At 39.4% G+C, this 18,289-nt stretch overlaps 1 protein-coding gene across 1 annotated transcript; it reads right to left on the bottom strand.

Annotated features, from left to right (window-relative positions):
* Nucleotides 1-12,100: 12,100 nt before the first annotated feature.
* On the bottom strand, nt 12,101-13,024 carry LOC144295303 (olfactory receptor 2D3-like). The gene has a single exon (XM_077867688.1). The coding sequence runs from the start codon at nt 13,022-13,024 to the stop codon at nt 12,101-12,103; it is 924 nt and encodes a 307-aa protein (XP_077723814.1).
* Between the last annotated feature and the right edge of the window lie 5,265 nt (nt 13,025-18,289).

Below are 18,289 nucleotides of genomic sequence, written 5' to 3'. Positions count from 1 at the left end.
CCCTAGTTAATATCAGCATCTCTCCCCTGAACTACTGCAATAAAGCTGTCTTACTGATTGCTTTTCTTGTTTTCATGCTTGTCCACTTATAACCCATTCTCCATAAACACTCAAAGTGACCTTGTAAAAGTATATCATGATGATTTTCTGTGGAACCTAAAATAAAATCAATCACCTTTTTAGGACTTCAAGGAGGGTAATGGGTTGAATTGTGTCATCCAAAGCAGTATGTCCACTTGGAACCTCATAACCTTTATTTGGAATAAAGATGTTTGCCAATGTAGTTAAGGGAAAGTTCAAATGAAATTATCCTGGATTAGGGTGAACCCTAGGCTGTGAAGATATCTTTTTAAGAAAAGGGGAAGATAGAGGCATGTGGGTGGTTCAGTTGGTTGAGCATCTGACTCTTGGTTTCAGCTCAGGTCATGATCTCAGGGTTATGATCTCAGGGTCATAAGATTAAGCCCTGAAAGGAGTTGGGCTCTGAGCTCAGCAGGGAGAGTGCTTGAGATTCTTTCTCTCCCCTTAACCCTTCCCTCCTCCCCCCATGTGCTCTCTCTCTTTCTCCGTCTCTTAAATAAATAAATAAATAAATAAATAAATAAATAAATAAAATCTTTTAAAAATAAGAAACAGGGAAGACACAGAGACAGAGGGAAGGCCATATGAGGACAGAGGCAGAGGTTGAAGTTATGCTGCCACAAACCAGTGAACACCTTAGCACCAAAAGCTGGAAGAGAGACAGAAGGCCTGTCCCCTAGCGCCTTCTGTGGGAGCATCTATAGATGTCTTGATTTTAGACTTCTGGCCTCCAGAGCTATTAATTTCTGCTGTTTAAGCTACAAAGTTTATGATAATTCATTATGGTAGCCCAAAACTAATACAACAGCCCTACCAATCTTGCTTCTGCCTATTTCTGTGACTTCATTCATTGCCACTCTTCCTATCACTTATCAGCCTCCACTCACTCCAACTTCTTGTTCTGATATCAAAAAACTTATTCCCATTCAAATCCTTCAGATTCTCCATTCTCTCTGATGGAATTCTCTTCTCCAAAAAGTACCTTGGTTTTTTCTTTTCAACAGTCTGGTCACAGCACAAATATTAATTGCTCTAAGATGTAAGGTGTCTTTTAACTGAAATGTCATATTCTCAGAAAGGCCTTTCCTGACTACCTGTTTAAAACTGCAGTCAACCCTTCCTTGCCTTTATTTTTCATAACAACTTTTGCCATCAGACATATATTTTACTTTTTTATTTTATCATCATATTCTAAAATATAAGTTCTATAAGAATAGGAACTTTGAACTTCATTTATTGATGTATATTCAGCACATAGAATATTCTCAATAAACATTGTTAATAAATGAGTTAAAAAATAAATGAGTTAGATGGTCATTGAATAAGTAAACTCAAACTGTGCTACTGAAATCAAAGTTGTATGGATTGATTAATTAAAATATAAAAGTAGCAATCATAAAACTATGGGATGAATGAAAGAAAATTAATTTCTTTTAAAAACTGAAAAACTTTGGGGTAAATCCCCAGCAGTGCAATTGCTGGGTCGCACGGCAGTGGAAGGAGCCTCGGTGTCCATTGAAAGATGAATGGATATAGAGCTGTGGTCTATGTATACAATGGAATATTACTCAGCCATTAGAAATGACAAATACCCACCATTTGCTTCGACGTGGATGGAACTGGAGGGTATTATGCTGAGTGAAATAAGTCAATCGGAGAAGGACAAACATTATATGGTCTCATTCATTTGGGGAATATAAAAAATAGTGAAAGGGAATAAAGGGGAAAGGAGAAAAAATGAGGGAAATATCAGAGAGGGAGACAGAACATGAGAGACTCCTAACTCTAGGAAACGAACTAGGGGTGGTGGAAGGGGAGGAGGATGGGGGGTGGCGGTGACTGGGTGACAGGCACTGAGGGGAGCACTTGACGGGATGAGCACTGGGTGTTATTCTATATGTTGGCAAATTGAACACCAATAAAAAATAAATTTATAGGATCAGGAGGAGGGGCAAGATGGCGGAGGAGTAGGGTCCCCAAGTCACCTGTCCCCACCAAATTACCTAGATAACCTTCAAATCATCCTGAAAATCTACGAATTCGGCCTGAGATTTAAAGAGAGACCAGCTGGAACGCTACACGGAGAAGAGTTCGCGCTTCTATCAAGGTAGGAAGACGGGGAAAAAGAAATAAACAAAAGGCCTCCAAGGGGGAGGGGCCCGCGAGGAGCCGGGCTGAGGCCGGGGCGAGTGTCCCCAGGACAGGAAAGCCCCGTCCCGGAGACGCAGGAGCTGCACCAACCTTCCCGGGCGGAAAGGGGCTCGCAGGGAGTTGGAGCAGGACCCAGGAGGGCGGGGATGCCCTCGGGCTCCCGGGGACAGTAACAGACACCTGCGCCCCGGGAGAGTGCGCCGAGCTCCCTAAGGGCTGCAGCGTGCACGGCGGGACCCGGAGCAGCTCGGGGGGGCGCTCGGGCGGCGGCTCCGCGGAGGGGGCTGCGGGGCGGGAGCGCGAATCCAACAGCGCAGACCGGGATCACCGGGCACCGGGACACAGCCCAGGATCCGGCCTCCCCCGGGACAGGCAGAGGCCGGGAGGGCCCAGGACAGCAATGACGCTCCTGCCCCGAGCTGAGCAGATCAGCGGCCCCGCCCCGGAGCCTCCAGACCCTGCAGGCTGAGAGCTCTGGAGCTACTGCGGGAGCTGACTCCAGGGCTCCAGAGCTGGCCCCGCCACTGCGGTTGTTCCTCCTGGGGCCTCACGGGGTAAACAACCCCCACTGAGCCCTGCACCAGGCAGGGGCAGAGCAGCTCCCCCAAGGGCTAACACCTAAAAATCAGCACAACAGGCCCCTCCCCCAGAAGACCAGCTAGACGGACAAGTTCCAGGGAAGTCAAGGGACGTAAAGTATACAGAATCAGAAGATACTCCACCGTGTTATTTTTTTTCTTTTTGATTTCTACTGCTTCCCCACCCTTTTTTTTCACCTTTCTTTCTTTTTCTTACTCTTTTTCTTCATTTTTTCCTTTTTTTCTTCCTTTTTCCTTTTTTCTTTTTCTCTTTCTTTCCTTCTCTCTTTTTCTCCTTTTCCCAATACAACTTGTTTTTGGCCACTCTGCACTGAGCAAAATGACTAGAAGGAAAACCTCACCTCAAAAGAAAGAATCAGAAACAGTCCTCTCTCCCACAGAGTTACAAAATCTGGATTACAATTCAATATCAGAAAGCCAATTCAGAAGCACTATTATACAGCTACTGGTGGCTCTAGAAAAAAGCATAAAGGACTCAAGAGACTTCATGACTGCAAAATTTAGATCCAATCAGGCAGAAATTAAAAATCAATTGAATAAGATGCAATCCAAACTAGAGGTACTAAGGAGGAGGGTTAACGAGGTGGAAGAACCAGTGAGTGACATAGAAGACAAGTTGATGGCAAGAGGGAAACAGGAAAAAGAGACAGACAATTAAAAGACCAGGAAGACAGATTAAGGGAAATAAACGACAGCCTGAGGAAAAAAACCTACGTTTAATTGGTGTTCCCGAGGATGCGGACAGGGCCAGGGGGCCAGAATATGTATTTGAACAAATTCTAGCTGAAAACTTTCCTAATCTGGGAAGGGAAACAGGCATTCAGATCCAAGAAATAGAGAGATTCCCCCCCTAAAATCAATAAAAACCGTTCAACACCTCGACATTTAATAGTGAAGCTTGCAAATCCCAAAGATAAAGAGAAGATCCTTAAAGCAGCAAGAGACAAGAAATCCCTAATGTATATGGGGAGGAGTATTAGGGTAACAGCAGACCTCTCCACAGAGACCTGGCAGGCCAGAAAGGGCTGGCAGGATATATTCAGGGTCCTAAATGAGAAGAACATGCAACCAAGAATACTTTATCCAGCAAGGCTCTCATTCAAAAAGGAAGGAGAGATAAAGAGCTTCCAAGACAGGCAGGAACTGAAAGAATATGTGACCTCCAAACCAGCTCTGCAAGAAATTTTAAGGGGGACTCTTAAAATTCCCCTTTAAGAAGAAGTTCAGTGGAACAATCCACAAAAACAAGGACTGAATAGTTATCATGATGACACTAAACTCATATCTGTCAATAGTAACTCTGAACGTGAACGGGCTTAATGACCCCATCAAAAGGCGCAGGGTTTCAGACTGGATAAAAAAGCAGGACCCATCTATTTGCTGTCTACAAGAGACTCATTTTAGACAGAAGGACACCTACAGCCTGAAAATAAAAGGTTGGAGAACCATTTACCATTCCAATGTCCTCAAAAGAAAGCAGGGGTAGCCTCCTTATATCAGATAAACTAAAATTTACCCCGAGGACTGTAGTGAGAGATGAAGAGGGACACTATCTCATACTTAAAGGATCTATCCAACAAGAGGACTTAACAATCCTCAATATATATGCCCCGAATATGGGAGCTGCCAAATATTTAAACCAATTAATAACCAAAGTGAAGAAGTACTTAGATAATAATACACTTATACTTGGTGACTTCAATGTAGCTCTTTCTATACTCGATAGGTCTTCTAAGCACAACATCTCCAAAGAAACGAGAGCTTTAAATGATACACTGGACCAGATGGATTTCACAGATATCTACAGAACTTTACATCCAAACTCAACTGAATACACATTATTCTCAAGTGCACATGGAACTTTCTCCAGAATAGACCACATACTGGGTCACAAATCAGCTTTTAACTGATACCAAAAGATTGGGATCGTCCCTGCATATTCTCATACCATAATGCCTTGAAATTAGAACTAAATCACAACAACAGTTTGGAAGGACCTCAAACACGTGGAGGTTAAGGACCATCCTGCTAAAAGATGAAAGGGTCAACCAGGAAATTAAGGAAGAAGTAAAGATTCATGGAAACTAATGAGAATGAAGATACAACCGTTCAAAATCTTTGGGATGCAGCAAAAGCAGTCCTAAGGGGGAAATACACTGCAATACAATCATCCATTCAAAAACTGGAAAGAACTCAAATACAAAAGCTAACATTACACATAAAGGAGCTAGAAAAAAACAGCAGATTGACCCCACGCCCAGCAGAAGAAGAGAGTTAATTAAAATTCGAGCAGAAGTCAACGAAATCGAGACCAGAAGAACTGTGGAACAGATCAACAGAACCAGGAGTTGGTTCTTTGAAAGAATTAATAAGATAGATAAACCATTAGCCAACCTTATTAAAAAGAAGAGAGAGGAGACTCAAATTAATAAAATCATGAATAGGAAAGGAGAGATCACTACCAACACCAAGGAAATACAAACGATTTTAAAAACATATTATGAACAGCTATACGCCAATAAGTTAGGCAATCTAGAAGAAATGGACGCATTCCTGGAAAGCCACAAACTACTGAATTTGGAACAGGAAGAAATAGAAAACCTGAACAGGCCAATAAGCAGGGAGGAAATTGAAGCAGTCATCAAAAACCTCCCAAGGCACAAGAGTCCAGGGCCAGACGGCTTCCCAGGGGAATTCTATTAAACGATTAAAGAAGAAATCATACCTATTCTACTAAAGCTGTTTGGAAAGATAGAAAAAGATGGAGTACTTCCAAATTCCTTCTATGAGGCCAGCATCACCTTAATTCCAAAACCAGACAAAGACCCCACCAAAAAGGAGAATTACAGACCAATACCCCTGATGAACATGGATGCAAAAATTCTCAACAAGATACTAGCCAATAGGATCCAACAGCACATTAAGAAAATTATTCACCACGACCAAGTAGGATTTATCCCCGGGACACAAGGCTGTGTCGACACAACAGTGTTGTGTCGAGTTTACACAACACTCGTAAAACAATCAATGTGATTCATCATATCAGCAAGAGAAAAACCAAGAACCATATGATCCTCTCATTAGATGCAGAGAAAGCATTTGACAAAATACAGCATCCATTCCTGATCAAAACTCTTCAGAGTGTAGGGATAGAGGGAACTTTCCTCAACATCTTAAAAGCCATCTATGAAAAGCCCACAGCAAATATCATTCTCAATGGGGAAGCACTGGGAGCCTTTCCCCTAAGATCAGGATCAAGACAGGGTTGTCCACTCTCACCACTGCTATTCAACATAGTACTGGAAGTCCTAGCCTCAGCAATCAGACAACAAAAAGACATTAAAGGCATTCAAATTGGCAAAGAAGAAGTCAAACTCTCCCTCTTCGCCAATGACATGATACTCTACATAGAAAACCCAAGAGCTTCCACCCCAAGATTGCTAGAACTCATACAGCAATTTGGCAGCGTGGCAGGATGCAAAATCAATGCCCAGGAATCAGTGGCATTTCTATACACTAACAATGAGACTGAAGAAAGAGAAATTAAGGAGTCAATCCCATTTACAATTGCACCCAAAAGCATAAGATACCTAGGAATAAACCTCATCAAAGAGGTAAAGGGTCTATACCCTAAAAGCTATAGAACACTTCTGAAAGAAATTGAGGAAGACACACAGAGATGGAAAAATTTTCCATGCTCATGGATTGGCATAATTAATATTGTGAAAATGTCAATGTTACCCAGGGCAATTTACACGTTTAATGCAATCCCTATCAAAATACCATGGACTTTTGTCAGAGAGTTAGAACAAATTATTTTAAGATTTGTGTGGAATCAGAAGACCCCGAATAGCCAGGGGAATTTTACAAAAGAAAACCATATCTGGGGGCATCACAATGCCAGATTTCAGGTTGTACTACAAAGTTGTGGTCATCAAGACAGTGTGGTACTGGCACAAAAACAGACACATAGATCAATGGAACAGAATAGAGAACCCAGAAGTGGACCCTGAACTTTATGGTCAACTAATATTCGTTAAAGGAGGAAAGACTATCCATTGGGTGAAAGACAGTCTCTTCAAATAAATGGTGCTGGGAAAATTGGACACCCATATGCAGAAGAATGAAACTAGACCACTCTCTTGCACCATACACAAAGATAAACTCAAAATGGATGAAAGATCTAAATGTGAGACAAGATTCCATCAAAATCCTAGAGGAGAACACAGGCAACACCCTTTTTGAACTTGGCCACAGTAACTTCTTGCAAGATACATCCACGAAGGCAAAAGAAACAAAAGCAAAAATGAACTATTGGGACTTCATCAAGATAAGAAGCTTTTGCACAGCAAAGGATACAGTCAACAGAACTAAAAGACAACCTACCGAATGGGAGAAGATATTTGCAAATGACGTATCAGATAAAGGGCTAGTTTCCAAGATCTATAAAGAACTTATTAAACTCAACACCAAAGAAACAAACAATACAATCATGAAATGGGCAAAAGACATGAAGAGAAATCTCACAGAGGAAGACATAGACATGGCCAACATGCACATGAGAAAATGCTCTGCATCACTTGCCATCAGGGAAATACAAATCAAAACCACAATGAGATACCACCTCACACCAGTGAGAATGGGGAAAATTAACAAGCAGGAAACAACAAATGTTGGAGAGGATGCGGAGAAAAGGGAACCCTCTTACACTGTTGGTGGGAATGTGAACTGGTGCAGCCACTCTGGAAAACTGTGTGGAGGTTCCTCAAAGAGGTAAAAATAGACCTGCCCTACGACCCAGCAATTGCACTGTTGGGGATTTACCCCAAAGATGCAGATGCAATGAAACGCCGGGACACCTGCACCCTGATGTTTCTAGCAGCAATGTACAATAGCCAAACTGTGGAAGGAGCCTCCGTGTCCATCGAAAGATGAATGGATACAGAAGATGTGGTTTATGTATACAATGGAATATTCCTCAGCCATTAGAAGCGACAAATACCCACCATTTGCTTCAACGTGGATGGAACTGGAGGGTATTATGCTGAGTGAAGTAAGTCAATTGGAGAAGGACAGTGTATGTTCTCATTCATTTGGGGAATATAAATAATAGTGAAAGGGAATATAAGGGATGGGAAAAGAAATGTGTGGGAAATATCAGAAAGGGAGACAGAACATAAAGACTCCTAACTCTGGGAAACGAAGTAGGGGTGGTGGAAGGGATGGAGGGTGGGGGGTGGGGGTGGGTTTGTGACAGGCACTGAGGGGGACACTTGATGGGATGAGCACTGGGTGTTATTCTGTATGTTGGTAAATTGAACACCAATAAAAAATTATTTTTTTAAAAAATAAAAAAAATCAATGAGATCAAAATCTAAAAAAAAAATAAATTTATAAAGAAAATAAAGCTGGCTTCATGGCATAAAAAATAAATAAAAACTGAAAAACTATTTGCCTTAGAAGTCAAGGGTAGTTCCCAGAATATGGTGACTTAAGTAGCTTGTTAGTTTCTCACACGCTATTAATTGCTTAGCTGATTCTGCATAGTCATTGTTAGTCTGGCTGACATTTTCATTTAGAAATATTTAATATTTATAAATATATATCAGTATCTGTGTTTTATTACTCTGTTGATGCTACCAGTTCTCTGGTGGGGTCAATTATGTAGTTTTTATATAACTTAAGTGATCCATGGCCACTTCTTCAATAATCATTCCAATTATGTGATATAATCCCCCTTTTATTTAATGGCAAGTAAAGAGGAAGTAGTAAAGTGAGCTTTTGAATGGTATGAAGCAACAGCATACTAAAAGTAGATGTCATTTAATTCCATTTCTGGGTAGTTAAATGAAGAAAATGGAAACACTAATTTGAAAAGGTATATGCACCCCCTATGTTCATTGTAGCGTTATTTACAATAGCCATGATATGGAAGCAACCTAACTGTCCATCAGTAGATTAATTGATAAAGAAGATGTAGTGTATATATATAATAGAATATTACTCAGCCATAAACAAGGACAGAGTCTTGCCATTTGCTATAACATGGATGGACTTAGAGTATATTACACTAACTAAAATTAGTTAGACAGAAAAAGACAAATACCATATGATTTCCCTTATATGTGGAATTTAAGAAACAAAAAAAATATTCCATTGTATACATATACCACATCTTCTTTATCCATTCATCTTTTGATGGACACCGAGGCTCCTTCCACAGTTTGGCTATTGAGGACATAACTACTATAAACATCGGGGTGCTCAGCCATTAGAAATGACAAATACCCACCATTTGCTTTGATGTGGATGGACCTGGAGGGTATTATGCTGAGTGAAATAAGTCAATCAGAAAAGGACAAACATTATATGGTCTCATTCATTTGGGGAGTATAAAAATTAGTGAAAGGGAATAAAGGCAAAGGAGAGAAAATGAGTGAAAATATCAGTGAGTGTGACCAAACATGAGAGACTCCTAACTCTGGGAAATGAACAAGGGGTAGTAGAAGAGGAGGTGTGCAGGGGGTTGGGGTGACTGGGTGATGGGCACTGAGGGGGGCACTTGGCAGGATGAGCACTGGGTGTTATGCTATACGTTGGCAAATTGAACTCCAATAAAAAAATAAAAACAAAACAAAACAAATAAACAAAATAAGACAGAAGAAACAGACTCATAAATACAGAGAACAAAATGGTGATTGCCAGATGAAAGGGATTAAGAGGTACAAACATTAAGTTATAAAATAAAAAAGCCACAAGATGTAAAGTACAGCATAAGAAATATAGTCTACAACATAATAACTTTGTCAGGTGGCACATGATAGCTACATTTATTGTGGTGAGCATTATTAATGTATGTAAATATCAAATCACTATGTTGTACACCTGAAACTAATATAATATTATACTTCACCTATACTTCAATTTAAAAAAGCAAATGCTGGGTATCCCTGGGTGGCTCAGTGGCTTAGCACCTGCCTTTGGCTGAGGGCGCAGTCCTGGAGTCCAGGGATCGAGTCCCACATCGGGCTCCCGGGATGGAGCCTGCTTCTCCTTCCTCCTGTGTCTCTGCCTCTCTGTCTATCATAAACAAATAAATAAATCTTTTTTAAAAAAAGCAAATGCTATTATTTATAACATAACTTCTCAAAGACTCTGTAGTGCAAGACCAGTTTTTGTTTCCTTATATATGATCATGCTAGTACGCACTGAAATAACTCATGCAGGCCTAGTGAATCTATTATTGCACACATTTATTCTCCCATGCAGAATCATTCTGCACACAATGCATTCAATTCAGCAAGAATGTCATGACATGGAGTGAACAGCATTAGATACTCAAGACAGACCATGGACATTGAACCTGGAGCAGCCAGACTTCAATGTGGCAAGCTTGATTTTCATCAAAGTCTTCTCATTTCCTCTGGATCTGCCATTTTTCATCCATAATTACTTTGTCTATAGATGGTCGTGAAGTGAGAGCAGAACTCCATGTTGAAATTGCTCCTGGTAAAAGATACAATTTTCCATATTCTTCCCATTGTGTGAAAAAAGAGTTTGGCTGTGGTTAACAGCACTGTTTTCCATATGACAAGAATCCCTACTAACAACTCCATGGCAGATGGTGTGGGACAGTCAGAGGATATTTGTAAGTCTGGGAAATGAAGTACAAAGTAATGGTATATGTTTATGTCATAGGATTTCTGCTGGGAAAAATAGACAATCATGAAGGAGAAATGGGCAGAACTTGGTGGTCGCCAGATATGTTTTTTCTGTGAGATATGGCTCACAGGCCCTGCAATCAGGGATGAAAATTGGTAGTGTTTCCACATGCCAGTGAAGTATTGGGTCAATTTTACTTAATACCTGCAGTTAGAGCTTTAGCTGAGAGTAGAGGACAATAGTGGATTTTCTTCCAAGGGAGGGGCAGTGTGCATGCTGAACATCAGTGAATAGCTACAAGTATCACCAGTGGTCCTTCTGCTATAAGAGGTTGTAATAGTTGTTTTAAAAAAAGGCTAAAGGTATTATGCTGAGTGAAATAAGTCAATCGGAGAAGGACAAACATTATATGGTTTCATTCATTTGGGGAATATAAATAATAGTGAAAGGGAATAGAAGGGAAGGGAGAAGGAAAGGGTAGGAAATATCAGAAAGGGAGACAGAACATGAAGACTCCTAACTCTGGGAAACGAACTAGGGGTGGTGGAAGGGGAGGAGGGCAGAGGGTGGGGGTGAATGGGTGATGGGCACTGAGGGGGGCACTTGACGGGATGAGCACTGGGTGTTATTCTGTATGTTGGCAAATTGAACACCAATAAAAAATAAATTTATTATAAAAAAAAGGCTAAAGGAGCCATTTAATCCCACAGAACAATCTACATCTTCTGGGATAGCTTCTAATATGTCAGCCATCCTTTTCCACATCCCCAAAAGGATAACTTAATGGGTACTGGCACAATGAAACCTGCAGAAGAGGGAAGAGCATGTCTGAGGGACAGTTGTGGTATATTGGTGTCACAGACATTTCTGATGTAGACACATTGCTTCTTAATTCTAGTTCCTTCAACCCAGCAATTGTCCTTGAAGGGAAGGAGTGTGTGATATATGAAAGATGTTTGTTGGAATATGAGATCTCAGACATTATTGTCTAGGCCTGTAGCTCCTCCATATATAATTGAATTGACTACAGCAGTATTTTGAGAATCTGCAGCAAACCAACATATCCCTCCCACAAAACAAAACAAAAACAGGGTTCTATTTCAGAGCTTTAAGGTAAAACAATTTTGATATTTTTCTCACAGGAAATTGCAGAGTCTAGCATATTGACAGGATTCTAAGATCTGTCCATGGCTGTAGATGATGTTAGTGTGGGATGAGGCTGATAAGAGGCTATGGAGCTTAGAACCAAAAGGTACTATCTCTGGGCAAAAATGGATTAGTGAACCAGTAATGGAGTATAAATGAAGATCCTGTTTGATATATAAAAAGACTTATATTAACATATAACTTATATTATAATATGTAATATAATAGCAAAAATGCTGCTATGAGGTAAACAAGCTATAATCACAGAGAAGAAGCTTGAGCAAGATGCAGCTTTATAAACTTGAAAACATCCTAGGTACAAAAGTACATATATGGCCCTTATTGATGTATCAGCCTATAGATAGTTCAGAGAAAAAGCTATTAAAAATGTTGAAATGGTTTGGAATGTCTTCATTCCCACAGTAGTATATCTATATAAAGATTGTTGCCTCTGAGAAGGCCTATCTTCCAAATACTTTCCTAAATGCCTTCTTCACATCCTTGTTTCTCAGGCTATAAATGAATGGGTTCATCATGGATGTTATGACTGAATAGAACACAGAGATCACCTTATCCCCTTCATTTATTTTCTTGGAATTTGGACGCATGTAGGTAAATATTGTTGAGCCATAGAAGAAGACAACAACGATGAGATGAGAACCACAGGTAGAAAAGACCTTGAGCCTCCCTTCACCTGACTGTATCTGAATCACAGTAGAGATAATATTCCAATAGGAGAAAAGGATGAGGGAGACAGGACCAAGGAGAATTACTACACCCATGGCAAAGATGGCCATCTCAGCTCTGTAGGTTTCTTCTGAAGCCAACTTCAAGAGTGCAGGAGGTTCACAAAAATAATGATTAATTATGTTCTGCCCATGGTATGAGAGACATAAAGTAAATGATGTGTCTACTAGAGACACAAATATTCCAGTGGCCCAGGACCCTATGGTCAGCTGTACACACACCTTCTGGGTCATGAGGGTGGAGTAGTGAAGGGGCTTGCAGACAGCCACATAGCGATCATAGGACATCACTGCTAGGAGGGAACTTTCTGTACACCCAGCTACTAGGAAAAAAATCATCTGAATTGAACATCCAGCAAAGGAAATGGTCTTTCTTATTACCAGCAAATGGAATAACATCTGGGGGATGATCGTTGTAGAGAAGCAGAGATCAGTAAATGACAGGTTTTTAAGGAAGAAGTACATTGGTGTATGAAGTCGAGAGTCAATATGAATTAGCACTATGATGATAAGATTCCCAAACAGAGTTAGTAGGTAGATGATGAGAAACACCACAAACAGTAGGATCTGGATCTGCCAATCTGAAGAAAGGCCCAGCAAAATAAATTCAGTCAGATAAGTTCGGTTTTCTGTGCCCATTGATGTTTATTTCTATTTATACAGTAGCATAAATAGAGCAATCAGAAGTTGACATGATGGGAAACCAAATCCTGAAAGTGAAAACCTCATTGGAAGAACAAACATATTTTCTTGGAAGCATTTAAGACACTTGATTTTCTAAAATTTCCACCCATAATTTTTATTGAAATTATTTGAAAAAAAATGCTGACATATTGTATGGATTTGAAAAAAATAGGAAGAACTCTGCTTTTAATAGAAAGCCCAGGTTTTTCTTTCTTCCCATTTACTTTTCAGTCAGCAGATTTTGACTTTCATTTCATCAAGGAACAGAACCAATAATTATCTTTTCCTTTGTGTTTCCAAGGGATCCTTTATCATCCTTACAAGTAGGAAGGGAATTTTAAGAAACCCTTTAGATCACATGATAATCCATAGTCCTTCTCCTTTTCTAAATTCTTTACTGGATCAGAGAATCAAGGCTTGATGGCAGTGTTGAAGATTCAGGCATAATCGGCTCTCATCATGATTGAGCCAAGACACTGGAGACAAGGCCAGACTGAGGTGTAGCACCACACACTATGGAAGCAGGGACAGCCCTTTGTGGAAACCAAATGCCACCACGATAGGTATCTGCACAGTTGCAGTCTCTTCTGGTGTGACAGTGTTTGACTTTATTCATGCTGCAGTTTGTTTCAGAGTAACCAGTCAGTTGGATAGGTACATCAGTACGAAATCAGTAGGCACTGGTCCGGTGCTTTGCAGTCAAGCAGAAATACTATTCAATCTTTATATTACTGTACATCAGGAACAAGTAAGTTTATAACATGGCTGGGTATAAACTATTAGAGAAGGAAATTAGGAAGAGGGAAGGTAGTTGGAGAAATGGGCAAACGGATGGCATTCAGGGCTGGACTCATCTATCCCTGAGAAGTGTTGAAGTACTAGTCTTAGAATTGACCTTTAGAACAAAGATGTCAGAATAGATGGCCCATCTGGCAGGGCCATCTTGAGATAGACAGAAATAAAAGCCTGCAAACATATAAAGGTTTGTTTTCACACATAAGACTCTATATCTAGCTGACAGAAAAGGAAAAATGTGATCAGGTCAGCTATGGCTGGACCAATGACTCATAGGCTGCCAAGTAGGACTTGATTTCAGAACCAAGTTGACAGTGAGGTTTCTATTCATGAATTTTCTTCCAGATGGAAATGAAATGGGTGCAGTCTGAACATGTAGTAGAGCCCATTGGTCTTTTAAGAGACCTGGAAGGCAGTCAGGGAATGATTCAAGGAATTGGCAAAATTAAATGAGAAATATCTTTTCTTAAGATACAGTGTATAAAGAATACACAAAAGGATCACTGATAAAATCTATAACCTCAGTAGCCAAAATAACACATATTGAACTCATTTTCCAGTAATTTTTGATAAGTACATTTTTTCACTGCTTAATCATTGTAAATTTACATGCAATGAACTATGCATATTTCATGTGTACAGTTTACTGAGTTTTGATATATAATTATAATAATACATCTTTAAAATGTTTTTATTAACTTAAACATGATTGTTTATTTGCAATATTGTCTTCTGACTGGGCTATAAGTTTCTTCAGGGCAGAAAATCTGTCTCAATCCCTATGTCTGCATTGCCTGGCATTTAGTAAATTTTTAAGAAATGTTCACTGACTGAATGGATCAATGAATGAATAACTGAAGGCATGCAGCAATGAACAAACTCCTCCTCATACACAGTCCCTGGCACACAAAAATGCACTCAAACACTCCTAAGTGCTAGTTGTCCTTTCAAAAGCATAGTATGAAACTCAGAAGGCATAGCTGATACTGGTCCAGCTATGTGGTCCAGCTTGGAATGGGGATATTCTGTGAATAACAGAAGGAGAAACACAAAGATTGATCACCTGGACTACTGGTATGGGTGAGAGTACATCAGTGGTAGTTCTTCCAATGGAATAGATCCTCAATATCCAATCCTGTTTTCTTTCTTCTTAGCCCCTGAGAATATGTGCAATGTGGTAGCAGCCTGAGTGACCACACACCCAACATTAGCACTAACTGAACCCTGGCTCCTTCTCACCTCCTAAACAATGAGCAGCACTTTGTAAGAATCTCTTCATGCATCCTAGGCAGTACCCTGTGAGTCCAGTGGGTATCACCCCAGAAGAGTGTGGGAAAACTAACAGAGGAAAAGAATATCTATAACAACAGGGATAAAAGGTCAGAGTAAGGAAGATTCTGAGAGTAGAAAGGGGTAGCTAGTTTGAGAGACAATAGATCTTTTGTTCCTTGCATCTCTCAGCACACAAATTGACCCCTTCAAAAAGAGTCTAGCAGCAAGATTTCTAAGACTGACAATTCTAAGAGAAGAGAAAAAAGAAAACTCACCTCTCACAAATAGGCTGTGGGTTATAAAAATAGAGATGTGACCCTTCTCTCAAGATAGACACAAAATATCTGGTTCTGGAGACTTTATTCCTTCAATATCTTCCTTCTTGCCTGAGACATGGAATGAGTTTGTTTTGGAGATGGGGAACTACATGGGAGTGTATCTCACGCAAAGTACAGAAGAATGAGATCCAGAAATCCAAGGTGCAGATATAGAGTTGGGTATTAGATCCCAGTGATTCTCAGTCCTCTCTCCCAACAGCTGGATATGAGATGGACTTTTCAGTGGATTCTATTCCAAACTCTGGCTGTATTCTTGGATGGATTAAATACTTTCTTTTTGAGCATCAACAGTGAAATGAATCTTATGCTGAAAGGATTCTTGAAAAATGAGGCCCTGAGAAATGATGCACATGGGACAGTCCCTAGGGTTCTCCTTGGGCACAGCTTCCTCTATTATCTCTACACACAATAAGATACCATGGGACTTTTTTTTTTTTTTTGATAGTAATATGGAATTCTGTGACTCTCTTTTAATTTCCAATCTTTCTCTAAGAAAAAAAATTAATATATTCAGGGCCTGAGGAGAACTCAAAAAGCCATCGATACCATTCCTATTTTCTTCTTGGGAGCAGAATCTAGAGTGTAAGGTACATACATTCTTTACTTTAAAATGAGAAAAGTGGAAAATTGCCCTCTGCCAGTATTTTTCTAATAAAATGAGTTTAAAACTATCGCTTATTTGAGGATGTAGTTACCACTGTTAAATAATTTTAGCTGGTCCTAAAAAACAACAGGTTTTAGAAAATCTCTGTAAAAATCAAATGTTTGAGCCAATATGCCAAATACAATATTTTTCTGAGGGATTCTAGATGAAATTACTCAATGGTGTACTTTCCTGTCAATGTTTATTTCTTTTTATATGAAAAATATTGTAACCCTTCGTATATGTGTTACTAAATTTCCCCATTTACTTCTTTAATGGCATCATTAATATGATTATTTATTTATTGCTCAATAGTACTTATACATTTTATCAGTCAAATATTTTCATATTTCCATTGTGGTATTTATTTATTTATTTATTTATCCATGAGAGACACAGAGAGAGAGGCAGAGACATAAGCAGAGGGAGAAGCAGGCTCCCCATAGGGAGCCTGATGTGGGACTCCATCCCAGGACCTCAAGGTCGTGACCTGAGCCAAAGGCAGCTGCTCAACCCTTGAGCTACCCAGGTGTCCTTGTTTTTTAATTTACTCCAAATTTCATTATTTCTATTATAGAGGTTCTATTAAATTTTTCTCTTCCTTACTTTTGACAATTTTTTCCATCCTTGGATTTTCAATGAAGTTGTTATTTATTTGGTTTGTGGTATCTCATGATGATTTCATACATGCTTACAACTCCCCAGAGGAATGGTACTAATTTACCCTTTCAGATTCTCTCTACTACATCCCTGTTGACTTTTCTTTATTCAAATCAGCTTGGTATGAGTATGTTTTCAATCTTTCGGAATGTGGTAAGAAAATTTTGTATTTTTATATTTTCCATTTAATACGATTCAAATGTTATTAATTTCTAATTACTTAACTCTTTAATCATTATTAGACTTTTCTGTAGAATTTATAGGATCTGAAAACTTGTCTATTGAATGGGATGGGTAAGGAAAAAAAAATCAAGATTTGAGATTTAGTTTAGAAGATGGTAGATGTTTGTGATATTTGTCCTGATAAAGGATATGTGAAAGAATTAGTATGATATAGTAGTTATTATTATTAGTTATTATTACTGTTATCATATTATAGAAAAGGACATTGAAAGTCATATAGATTAAGTGACTAGTCCAAGATCAATCACAGTTGAAATAAGCTAAAACTCTAATCTTTAACTTTAAGACTAGGCTTAAGGCTATTTCTCTTACCTCATGCTATACCACGTCCTAATATTTCATATCCTTTAGCAAGCATAAGGTTCATACACTAGTTTTAAGGCCAATGTGTGTTATCTGGGTTATCTCAAATTTTGGGACAAGCATGGGAAAGCATGTCTGCATAGAGGTAGAAAAATGCCTGCGTCTCCAGAGAGCCCTTGAGTCTACTACCCAACAATGACATGGACCAAGATGAATAATCCATCCTATGGGCCAGGACCTGTGTACTTACCACGTGGATGTATGAAATGAAGAGAAGAAATGGCCAATTTTCCCAGAAGTCTCAGTATCTTTTTACCTTCCCATTCATGTTCAGTAGTGCAAGAAAGGATATGGAGTTTAAACTTGGCCCTCTTAGGTAACATAGGTATCCTGGTCACCAGTAAATACATGCCCAAATTCATGTCCTGTTTATTCCCTATAATATTACCATATATATATTTTTTTCTTGTACAGGAGCTAGCAAATATGCTGAGAATAGTAAAAAATGAGAGTAGAATAGTTTTCCTCTTTTGCATAGGCAGAGGAAGAAATACAATGAGTGACATGAAATATTCTACCCTCCTCAACACTGCCCACCCGACGGTCTCGGTCTATGTCAAAGAGCAATGATAACTAATGTGTCTGTGGCCTCATATTTAGTCTGCTTCCACTCTTTTTATCCCTCAAGAGGAAGAAACATACTTCTGTTTGACACATGATTGTCTGTTAAATCCACTGGGGAAACAGGAAGAGTGTATGTGATAGATCAACCATATCTCCTCATGTATTACTGGTGCAGAACTCAGAAAACAAGGGGACTGCTCATTGTCGCTCCTTCAGGGTAGTGGGTACGACCTAGACATTGCTAGTTGCCTGCTCATAATTCATACATAGCACAAGTATAATAATTATTATACCATTAAATTCTCTTCTTAAGCTGTAACAAATCAGGCACCAAGTTCTATC

Source organism: Canis aureus, chromosome 23 (assembly GCF_053574225.1).
Source record: "Canis aureus isolate CA01 chromosome 23, VMU_Caureus_v.1.0, whole genome shotgun sequence".
NCBI classification, from domain to species: domain Eukaryota; kingdom Metazoa; phylum Chordata; class Mammalia; order Carnivora; family Canidae; genus Canis; species Canis aureus.
The sequence above is the reverse complement of the archived record's forward strand: the minus strand, read 5'-3'. Positions and strand labels throughout refer to the sequence as shown.

Excerpts from the sequence above, each read along its gene's own strand:
- LOC144295303 (XM_077867688.1), bottom strand. The coding sequence starts at position 13,024 with ATGGGCACAGAAAACCGAACTTATCTGACTGAATTTATTTTGCTGGGC.